This window comes from Emydura macquarii, unplaced genomic scaffold (assembly GCF_026122565.2).
Source record: "Emydura macquarii macquarii isolate MOO-44397 ecotype Brisbane River unplaced genomic scaffold, CSIRO-AGI_Emac_v2 contig_1203, whole genome shotgun sequence".
Lineage (NCBI taxonomy): Eukaryota > Metazoa > Chordata > Testudines > Chelidae > Emydura > Emydura macquarii.
The window spans coordinates 21,740-32,452 of NW_027131340.1; the positions used below are offsets into that span (position 1 = coordinate 21,740).

A 10,713-nucleotide genomic window follows, 5' to 3' on the forward strand; every position below is an offset into this window, starting at 1 on the left:
CCCCTGGCAGGCCGTAGTACGGCCTGGAACCTGTTCTGAAAGGGGATGGATTCTGTTGTTGAGGCCCTCCTATTAAGCCTGTATCTTGCTCTTAATTTCCCTGCGTGTGTCACTGGTTTCGCAGAGTCCCTGGCCCTGTAAATCCGGACATCTTCAACAGCCACTTGGTGCGCTTTGCTGAATGGGCATGGCTTTTAAACACACGAGATTTTTGTTTTAAATTGCCCTAGAAAAGCTGCACTTACAGAGACATGCTGAAACCAAAGCGCGGGGGCGGGGGGAGCTGTCTGGGGGGGGCACCCTTGACAGGGCTGCATCAGCTGTGCTAAGTAGGGTGGGGAGCCTGGGTCCGCCTGAGCCACGAGCCAGTGGGGGTTAGGGTGGGGGACAAAGTGACACGATGTACGGCCCACCCCCGCAGGCAGGGACTGCCCGTGTAAGCACCCAGCGCCCCGTGCACGTTCCGGCCAGAACAGCACCAGCTGTCGCCAAGCAGCGGGTCGGTTAACAAGCCGTGAGCGGGGCGCAAAAGCCTAATAAAGCCAGATTCCGCTGATTGGCTAGCGATGGAGCCAATCGGTAGGGCAGAGGCCAATGGCGCGGCGGGGGTGGAGTATAAACCCGGAAGCAGCCCAGGTGGCTGGGTGTGGCAGCAGCGGAGCGCAAAGCGGTGGACTCAGAAGTAAGTCGCTCCGGCCGGTGGGTCCCAGCGCCTGGTTCCTCTTGCATTTGCTTTACGATAACACCGTGATTAAGGAAGTAGCGTGTTGCTCTCCTCCCAGGAGCCCTGTCAGGCCGCTGTGCAGGCCAGTCCTCGGTGACTCGCCTGGGCTGGGCCGTATTTGCTTGGACCCCGTCCCTAGGCAGCAGGTCGGTTCTCTAGGTGCCGTTTAGTTAAGTCGTTAAACGCACGAAGGTCTGGCTTTAAAAGCTACTGAGCACTTTGTTTTGCCATCCTCGCGGCTAATCGCCAACACTGGCGGCCAGGCGGACTGCAGTGTCCTGCTGGTACTTTTCCCCCTAACCTCGAGGATATGTTGTTACATTTTAAGCACCGTGTTAGCCATGAGAATTCACCACTGCTAGCTGTTTCGTTTTACTCTTTAAAGTTTAATCTTTTTTAACAAGTATTTAGGAGCGTTAAAAGTGACTTTTGTAACCTTTACGAAGAAAGCAACTACACTGAGGCAGTACTCCATCCGAGTTCTCAACAGTGCTGAGTCAGGGAATCACATTGTGGACTCACTCAGTCTTTCAGAAGTATTGAATAGTACTGGACCAAGGATTAATGCAAGTAACCCAGACCACTATTGCCTGCCCTGGGGCTGAGTAAGGTGGCACTGCAAACTAATGGAAAACAATCTTCTCTATCCCCCACCCCACCTGTGTGTAAACATGGCTGCTGTAGGAATTAATTTCAGTCGCCATCTTACTGCCCTGTCCAGGCACTCGCTGTTGCATTTTGGATATTTCGGTTACTTCATTATAGAGGACAGGTATAGTGAGTGTGTGAATTTAGCTCACAGTGTACAAGCACTTGCATGGGGGGAAAAAAAATCCCAGGCACTTAAAGGGTGGATTCTCCATGTGGTGGAAGCTCTAGCCAAACCAGTCCTGGGCTCAATACAGCAATGTCTGTAAACACTCAACTCCCCTCCCTCCACAACATTTTAATAGACTTTACATTAAGGCAAGAGTCTGATTTTGGGACCAGCACATTGCTCATAACGTTAAATAACCAGAGCCCAGCCTGAAGAAGGAAAGCAGAGAGATGCTGTAACAGCATGAAACGGAGCAGGGGAGTCTGTTCTGCCACATCCTGTGAATGCCACAGGGTTAGCAATAAGGTGCCTGACAAAGGAGATGAACAGTAAAACCTTCCTGCCATGCTCCCCTTCACCCTAATCATCTGTCAATCTTCAGACTCTCAAATCCCTGAATTACAGCAGATCATGTACATTCAGTTTCATACAAGGCATAAACAGCGCAACCCTCCCTCCCCCCAATAGTTCTCGCAAGGCACCTCTGCCCAGTTAAACTGGCTGCCATGACTAGAGCAGTGAAGTGCAGGGAGAGGTGAAAGCCATACTGTCTGTCTCAACTGGCTGTAGGCAACTGTGAACCCTGTCTGCAGCATTATTTCACAGAGCAGCAAGTGCCACAGGGAAAGTAGAGTGTGGAGCAGGCCAGGCACCCCACCCCCCTCACCCGCAGCCTTCTCATCCTTCATGGGAATCACTTGATACAGTCCATCACATGGATCTGCAGGGTATCCATGTCCGGAGCCTGGTACTGGCACTTGGGGCAGCAGAAATCCGGTTGCTCCTCGGAGATACTTCTCCTGCGCCCTGCAGCTGGCAGGGGCTGGAAGGGTACCGGAGCCATGTTGTAAACTAATGGGGGAGAGAATGTTATTGTCCTGGAGGTTGGCACCTCCCCGCAAATGGCATTTCATTTTAACTCTACCTGGGAGTGCCCACTCTTCTGATGCCCCTTACAGGCCTGGACCATGAGCATCCCCCACCCAGGGAGAGTTTTAAGACTCACCTGCCTGGGGTACAGGTGGGCGCCCCTCTGAATGGCGGTGCCTCATCTCTTCCATCAGAGCCCTTTGCAAAACAGCAAGAGTTTGGGGGAGGTGCAGGTGTCCAAAGTAGAACCTCATCATCCCTTTCCTTCCTTTCTCCGCTCCCCCACCAGTGAGCACCCCCATGGGACCCAGGCCAGTGGGCATAGCTGGAGCCAGTCACCAGCATCTCCAGCACCACAGGAGCCCCAAGGGACTAAGCAGCTGTCTGCAGCCAGCAAGAGGGGAAGCTGCACTGAGCTCTGACCCACCCACAGGCCCTTGGTCCCTGACCCGATAGCAAGGACCACACGCCAAGGGGCAGGTGTTTGGGGGGAGAAACAGACAAAGGCAGCGCTCACCAGGTGGCTCCATCAGCATCTGCCTTCAGCTTCTCATAGTCCCGCCGCAGCTGCTCCAACTGCTCCTGCAGAGCCTCGCGCTGCTCATGCAGCTTCTCCCGGGCCTCGCGCTCTGCCAGGAAATCTGCCTTGTAGATATCAGCCTGCAGGGGAGGCATGAGTGACATTCCCCTTCAGCAACCTTGCACAGTTCCACCCTTCCATCCCATGCCTCCTCCCCTCCCCCTGCACCCACCTGGGCCTTCAGCACAGGGATGGTCTCCAGCACAGCCTTGTGCTGCTCCGTGTCCTCCTTCAGCTTGTCAATCAGCTCCTGCTTGGCCACCAGTGCCTCCTCAGCCTGCTGCAGCTGCTGCAGCAGCTCCGCCAGGTGCTGCTCCATGCCCTGGAGTGGGGGACACGCCCACAAACCACTTAGCAGCAAAGCATCTGGGGTGCTGGGATTAGGGCAGCAAGGGGATTCCAGCAATGGAAGCCAGCCAGGCTGCAACCCTCCCCAAAACCAGTCCTAAACCCACCTGGCTCCTCTTCTCGTTCTCGAGGCTGGATTTCACGTGGCCATCGTACTCCTGGAAGAGCTGGTGATAGGCTGCCTGCAGCTGGGCCAGCTTCCTCCTGAGGGATAGCTGAGGTCAGAGAGCAGCTCCCGCCTTCACCCACCCACTGCTCCCCTCTGCTCACAACTCCCCTCCCCCCCCAACCAGATGTTCCCGCTCTGTGGTCCCCATTCCCAACCCCCACTCACTTCTCCTCCGTGGCACTCTGCCTCTCCACCCGCAGCGCTGTCTCCAGGTTCTGGGCTTGCATCCGCAGCTGGTCCACCTGCACACTGTGCTGTCTGTGCAGCACCTCGGCCTCCCCCTCCATCTTGCAGCACTGTTGGTTAGCAGCCTGTGCTCTGGCACAGCGGGCAGGGGAGAGATGCCAGTGTTAGCAGGATCCCAACCCCCACCCCTTTAATGTGCCCTTAGATGGCCCAAGCCTGTGTCCTGCTTCCAGCCTCCCAGGACAGATCAGTGGCTGCAGCTGGACGAACTTGCCATCAACCCCAGCTGAAACCCCACCGACAAGGGGGATTCACATGTGCACACACTCACTCCTTCTCCAGATCCCGCTTCTCCAGCATACAGGCCTCCAACCGGCTCTGGCTCTCCTGCAGCTCCCCCAGCAGTGAGGTTACCTGGGCTTTAACCGAGGCCCTGTCCTCGGTCAGCTGCTGCAGGAAGGGAAGGGACCACACATTAGCCCCCACAGGTCACATGGCCTGGGAAATCTAGATCCAGAGAGTTTGAGGCTGCCATGTGCTGGGATGGGGCCCACCCCCAAATTTCTCTATTCCCCTCTCCACTGTAGAAGTGAGCCCAGCCTGGGCCCCTGGAACGCCCCTTGCTCCCTTTCCCACTTCCTTGACTCCCTTTAAGAGGGGGTGATCCTGGATGGGGTGTTTGGGGGGAGGGGGGTGACAAACTGTATTTCCTGAAAATTTGTATGACTGCTATGCATGGCAGTGACTTACTGTACTAGAGATCAGTACCTAGTGGGTGCAGAAGGGTTAAAAAGTTGTTCCTGTGTCTGAGCAAGAAACACAAGGGGATGTGTCCTGTCTATGCATTATTAAAGGACTGGCTGGGTTAACAGTGGCTTATCTCTGCTAACCGAAGGGCTTCCAAAGTGGCATCCAAGTGACGATTAAACCCAGCTCTGTTTGGAGAACGCTGGCTGAGGTGCATGGATCCCTGCAGAGTGTAAAACTCTCTTCCAGGAGTCTGTTTCAGGGCATGGAGCAGGAGGGCTGGAGCCCAGAAGCACAGTCTCTGAGGCAATAAAGCTGATGGCCTCCCCTGATGGAAGAGGGGAACCCATTGGGGGCAGGGTGGCACGCTCTCGGGGTTCCTCCAAGGGGCTGTGTAAACGCTGGGGCATAGCACTGATCCCGTGGGTAGCATTTACCTCCAGTTGTTTCCTCAGGGCCTGAAGCTGCTGCTCCGCCTGCTGCTCAGCCTCCTGCACCCTAGCTCTCAGCTTGGCCACTTCCTCTTGCACAGATGCCAGCTGCTGCTTCAGCCCCGTGCTCCTGCCATAGAATCCGCAGTGAGGGGGGGATAGATCAGCGCTGAGCCCTGCCACCCACCACCCCAGTGCCGAGGGTCCTGCATTCCCCTTCTATCAACCCCAAACTCCACTTGAGTGTCCCCACAGCCTCCTGCACAAAACTTGACTCACCCCCAAGTGCTGAGAGCATCCTGTACCGCCTTCCCCCCCCGCCCCCCAATAGCCTCCCACCACCCCCAACACACATGCAGGTGCCAGCGCTGCCCCAAGCAGGCATCCGACTTACTCATCCTCTGTCTCCTTCAGCCTTCTCTGCAGCAGCTCAGCTGCATCCCCCCTGCTGCCGGGTCTGAAAGGACACACAGGGCAGTGAGGGGCACCAGGCAGGTCAGAGCCCAAGCTCAGACCCTGAAGGATCTCTGCTCCCCTCAATCACAGCCACCCCTCCTGCTCACACACCATCATTCATTCCTGCCATGAATGAGGAGGCCCATGATGTTCACACAGCAGGATGCCTCTTGTTCCATCTGCAGAACTTGCCCCATTGTCCACACACAGCGTGAGTGGGGCTGAGCACCAGCCGGGGTCCCACACCCTCATTGTCACGCCCTCCAGCACACGAGCCACTCTTACCCTCTGTCCCCGCCACCCTGCAGGGCCTCCAACTCCACGGGCCTCTCCAGCTGGACCCCATTCTCCTGTGAACGACACCGGAACCACTGAGCCACTGCCATGGACTCCTGCCAGAACCAGCCTGACTCCTCCCAAGGTGAACAGGGCCATGCTGACATCACCAGGAGCCTGGGTTTCCCTGCCCCCCACAGGGCATCCCAAGAATGGGGTCCCATTCCCCCACCCAGGAACAGGTCACCCCATTTCTCCCATGAGAACGGCCCCACGGGGTCACACCAATGGTCCATCTAGCCCAGTATCCGGTCTTCCAAGAGTGGCCATGCCAGGTGCTTCAGAGGGAATGAACAGAACAGGTAATCATCAAGCGAACCATCCCGTCAGCCATTCCCTGCCTCTGGCAAACAGCCATCCCTGCCTATCCTGGCTAATAGCTACTGATGGACCTAGCCTCCATGAACTTACTTAGTTTTTTTCTTTAACCCCATTATAGACTTGGCCTTCACAACATCCTTTGGCAAGGAGTTCCACAGGTTGACAGAGCGTTGTGGGAAGAAATACTTCCTTTTATTTGTTTTAAACCTGCTACCTATTAATTTCATGCGGTGACCTCTAGTTTTTGTGTTTTGAGGAGGAGTAAATAACACTTCCTTTTTACTTTCTCCATGCCAGTCATGATTGTATAGAACTATCATATCCCCACTTAATCATCTAGCACCTCTATGTGTAGGGCCTCACTGCCTGCCTGTTTCAAGCCTCCTCCACTCGCCTCAAACATCCCAGTGATTCAGGTCCCCCCCCCCGCAAGAGCTCTTGATGCAGTGATAAAGTGGGAATTTGCTGTCATTTTTCTGACCCGTGTGCCTTTTTCCCCTCCCCACCCATACTTTGCATTGCTATTGAGTAGGGGTGCAGGGGGAGGGTTAAGTTTACTCTTGGACTGCACAGGAAAGGAGGGTGTGTGCATCACCTCGCTACCTGGGTGGTACGGCTGGGTCATTAAGGAACCTGCTGAAAGCAACCCAGAACTGTAAAGAACATGGAAACCCTGAATAGCCTGAGCAGCGACACCTAGCAACCCACTGCCCCGAGGGAGGTTCTCTCCCACTTGAAAGCAGGGAAGCTGAGCAGAGACCAGCTGGAGAACAAAGGACTGGGAGGTAACAGGCTGGCTGGGGGGAGAGGCTGCCAGCTCTCAACTGGGAATGAGAAAGGGACGGAGACAGCCTGAAGTGGGACTAGCAAATTGTCTGGCCTGGCCCAATGGACTGTGTCTTAACCTTTGTTTCTCTGAGCAAACCTAAGGAGCCCCATGTTGGATTCCAGTTGACTAATAAACCCTGCTGTTCTGAAAATGCTGCCTGGTGTCCATGCAAATCCCCTGTGGGTGCATTGGTCCCTACAGTGTAAATGTCCCTGACCACGAGTCTCTCTCAGCTGGCCTCGCTGGACAGAGCTCACGGTGTGGATCAGGTATGCTGGAGCCCCAAGGCTCAGCCTTGGGAGGGTGGAGGGTGAGGCTGCAGGGCCTGACTGCTGTAGGGGTCTCTCCAAGGGACTGTTTAAAAAGTGGGACGCAGCAGAAATCCTGTGGATCTGTGACAGACGTCAACTGGCAGGACACTTGCGGGGGTGGGGGGGATACAGTTTATGGAGATCCCCTGGGTGTGGTGTTTACATTCTAGTTCACCAGAGAGTCCTGTTCAGTTTCCACAGACAGCCTGTGTCACGCTGGTCATCATACTCTGTGAAATATAGGTGTGGATAGCACATAAGGAGATAAGCATCTAGTTTGGAAAATTATGTTCTTAAGGCCTTGTTTTAAAGGCAGGTCACTCAAAGGTAGTGTGCACTGAGACATTCTCTGCCTGGCACAAGGTGGGAGACACTTCTCTCCCTAGCTGACCAAAGTCCATTTACATATTGAGTCAAGTGCTAATCAACTTTTAGGGGTATGTCATCCTTCACCAGGAGGAGGAAAGTTGCCAGTGGGCTTGCCCTCATGAAAGGAGGTCCTGGTTGACCAGTGCTGGGAGGAGGACTCTGGGGTCAGCAGCACCTTATTAGACAAGAGGGCATTTTGTTAGTTGAGTTTAAGCTCTAGAACATGTGTTAAGATTTTGTTTCCAACGTTTCTCTTGGAAACGTTCTTTGTTAAACTAACACTTGCTGTCTCTATAAAAACAAATCGAGGAACTGTGTGATAAGCAGCGCTGCATTCTGAGGTGTAAGTAGTCAGCTGTGCTGTGTGGTTAACAGCTGGTCTGGTAATTCTGAGAGCGTCCAGTGGATCAGGGGCTGGGTACTGTGGGGGAGGACGCTCGACCATCGCTAGCCTGCAGGAGGGATGGGAAGCCCGTGTGGGGTGAGGAGAGTGCTTGTGCAGCCTGTGATCAGGGCTGTCAGGGAGCTGGCTTCTGGGTTGGTACAGACAAGCCTCCCTCACGCTAAGGGCAGGTGGTAACGAGGTGCCTGATGACCCTGGGGAGAGATGGGGGCATTACAGGTAACGTTCAGACCCCTCCAAACTTATGCATGTCCTCCCCCTCACACATACCTCTCACTACCCCCAGCAGCTCCCTTACCTTGACCGTCACACCAGCCTCTCCTGTGGACTGCACCTGCTGGTGCAGAGCCAGTTTTTCCCTTTGCAAAGCCTGGTTGGCCTCCTGGAGCTGCTCTAGCTGCTCCTTCAGCAATTGCAGAGTCTCCAAGCCAGGGGCCTGGGGAATGGGGAGAATGAGAGGCAGATACGTGGCACTTCCCCCACAGCCAGTGCTCCCACCTTGCTCCCCACAGTGCCTCCTGCTGGGAGAGGCCAGGAGCTCCGCCCAGGCCATTTCCCTCCTTGTGTCTCACTAGCACAGCTGCAGATGAGGCAAGTAGGGACATACACGGTTTAGGGGAGGGATATTCTGTTATTCAGGGAATCAAGAGTTGGGTTAGGGGAGATTCCTCCTCCTCCTCCCCACCCCCACCAGGCGTCTCTCACCATCATGGGCTCTGCCAACTCCTGGGTCAAGGTTGTAGTGTCCGACTCCTCTGGCTCAGGGGTTTGTTTCTCCAGGGCACTCGGCTGGAAGTTACAAAAGAGCCAGATGTCTCAGAGGAGGCAGTTTTCCTGACCCACCTCCCGACTCCCTGTGGCCCTGCTGTGGAAAGGAACTGGGGCAGGGACGCTGGGCAAGGGGAACCATGGAGAGATCAGTGCCCAAGTGGTGCCCCCTCCTAGGCATTGTACTGTGGGGAGGAGATACAATGTGCCCATGCTAACCCTCTTTCCCCTTGGTGGGGGGGGAGGAATAGGAAACTCTCCTGATACCTGCTGGCTTCCCTTGAGCTGCTCCACCTCCCGAAAGGCCTGCTCCAGCTGGCGCTTCATCTCGGTCCGCTCAGCGTTCAGCTTCTCCACCACATCCCGGGCCTCCTGGAAACGGAGCATCAGGAACTCCTTCTCCTCGCGTTGTGCTGCCTGGAAGCGCAGGAATTCCTGGTAGCGCTGCCGCAGCATCTGGTTACTTTGTCGAATGGCCTCTGCCATGGAGACGGAGAGTGTTAGGCTCCCACCAGCAGTCCGGTGCTAGCTTAGCTTGTACCCACCCTCCGTGGGGGCTACAGCCCTTACCAGCTCTCACACACCTCCCACCCCATCCCGTGACCAAGGGGGAATTTGGGTAATATTTTTATGATTCCCATGTGTGCGTCAGTTTCTCTCTGCCCTTTGCATTGCTGTGCATGGAGCGTAAAGGGTCATAAAGCTGTTCTTGGGCAACCCTTAAGCTGAGCAAAAGCCCTAGCTGGAGAATAAAGGGGGAAGTGTCAGACAGTTGGGTTAAGAGCTGGTCTTTGGAGACAGACATGCACACACACCAAGGACAAAGGGACAGAGGTAGACAGAGTCAAGACAGCTTCAACAGCAGCATGACTTAACGGACTCCTGGCCTGGCACTGGCTGAACTTTTGCCTCTCTGTGCTAACCCAGGGACTCTCAGATTCTGTATCCAAGTGATGAATAAATAGTTATCTTGTTTGAAATGTTCCCTGGTGTCACTATGAATAATCCTGGGGCACATCATCTCCTAAAGGGCCCAGTATGAGCCTCCTGCAGGGGTCTGGCTTAGCTGGATTCCCTGCAGGAAGCCATGGAAAGAGACAGGAACTGCTGGTACCCAAAGGACTAGCCGCGGAGGCCAGAGGCTTGCAACTCTGAACTACGGGGGTGCTTGGGTCACAGGCCACAGAACGGGTCACGCCCAAGGGACTGGTTACAGGCTGGGGCATGGACCAGGCCCTGTGGATGCATGACACCCACGGCTATCCGTTTTCTTCTTCCCCCAGGGGATTTACTTCATTCAGTCCTCTCTGAGGATGTCTTCCCCAGCCCACGCCCCGAGTGGGCACCTGGAAGCTGCTGCGTGGATGTGGTAGGTGGACGGGTCGCAGGGTCAGTGCCTGATGGTCTTTATCCTACGTGTTTTTACACCCCGCCCATAGGGAATGTGGAGTGCTGACAATCTTCTTGGAGCAGCCCAGAAACAGAGCAGGCGCTCCGCCACCGCGGGAGCAGGGAGCAGCCGCCGCAGCGCGCCCCGGGGCCCGGCGACGCCGCAGGCCCAGCTCCTCCTTACCCTTCAGGTCCTGGTTCTCGGCCAGGAAGCGCTGCAGGGCCTCGTGCCCGGCCAGGTCTGGGGGCAGCTGCCACGCCGCCACCTTGCCCAGGGACGAGTCCTCGCCCAGGGCACCGTAGTCGCCGCCTGGGCACCCGCCTGGCTGCACCATCTCGCAGCTGCGGCGCCGCCGGGTCGCGCTCATCCAGCCGGGCAGGGTCCAGGCCTGAGCAGAGCGAGCGGGCCGGCCCCGCTCCGCTGGGCCCGGAGGCTGGGTTCAACTTCCCGAGAGGGAGGAAAGCGGAGCTTGGACGCCCGGGTTCCTCGGCCGGGGGAGGGGAATGGGGGAAACGGTCGGACGCCTGGGTCCCTCCCTGCGCTCCCAGACTCCTGCTTCCCGCTTCCGGGATCGCTGTTCTGTCGCTCCGGAAGTGCTTCCACAGGACCCGGAAGCGAAAGGGACCCACAGGCGGCGGCGCGGACTAGCTAGGACCGC

The 10,713-nt window shown here is 56.2% G+C and overlaps 1 protein-coding gene across 6 annotated transcripts; it reads right to left on the minus strand.

The window, feature by feature from the left end:
* Nucleotides 1–375: 375 nt before the first annotated feature.
* IKBKG (inhibitor of nuclear factor kappa B kinase regulatory subunit gamma) lies at nucleotides 376–10,649 on the minus strand. 6 transcript variants are annotated; one of them, XM_067546909.1, is made up of 15 exons: nucleotides 10,239–10,649; nucleotides 8,933–9,144; nucleotides 8,603–8,686; nucleotides 8,196–8,333; nucleotides 5,614–5,678; nucleotides 5,267–5,329; nucleotides 4,879–5,002; nucleotides 4,026–4,144; nucleotides 3,674–3,826; nucleotides 3,447–3,543; nucleotides 3,164–3,313; nucleotides 2,929–3,071; nucleotides 2,548–2,609; nucleotides 2,247–2,393; nucleotides 714–879 (listed from the first exon to the last, which is right to left on the minus strand). In XM_067546909.1, coding segments are annotated over exons 1-15 (1,743 nt in total). In that variant the 5' UTR covers nucleotides 10,423–10,649; the 3' UTR covers nucleotides 714–877. The 6 variants fall into 6 exon arrangements, with proteins under 6 accessions (XP_067403008.1, XP_067403010.1, XP_067403006.1 ...); XM_067546907.1 differs by lacking the exon at nucleotides 2,548–2,609 and having other exon boundaries at nucleotides 376–879; XM_067546908.1 differs by lacking the exon at nucleotides 714–879 and having other exon boundaries at nucleotides 2,104–2,393.
* Nucleotides 10,650–10,713: the final 64 nt, after the last annotated feature.

Coding starts and splice junctions, on each gene's coding strand:
- IKBKG (XM_067546904.1), bottom strand. CDS start 10,422: ATGAGCGCGACCCGGCGGCGCCGCAGCTGCGAGATGGTGCAGCCAGGC. Junction 8,334..8,602: donor AGTTGGCAGAGCCCATGATG/GTGAGAGACGCC, acceptor CCCATTCCCCAG/GCCCCTGGCTTGGAGACTCT. Junction 3,072..3,163: donor TCCCTGTGCTGAAGGCCCAG/GTGGGTGCAGGG, acceptor CCTCCCCTGCAG/GCTGATATCTACAAGGCAGA.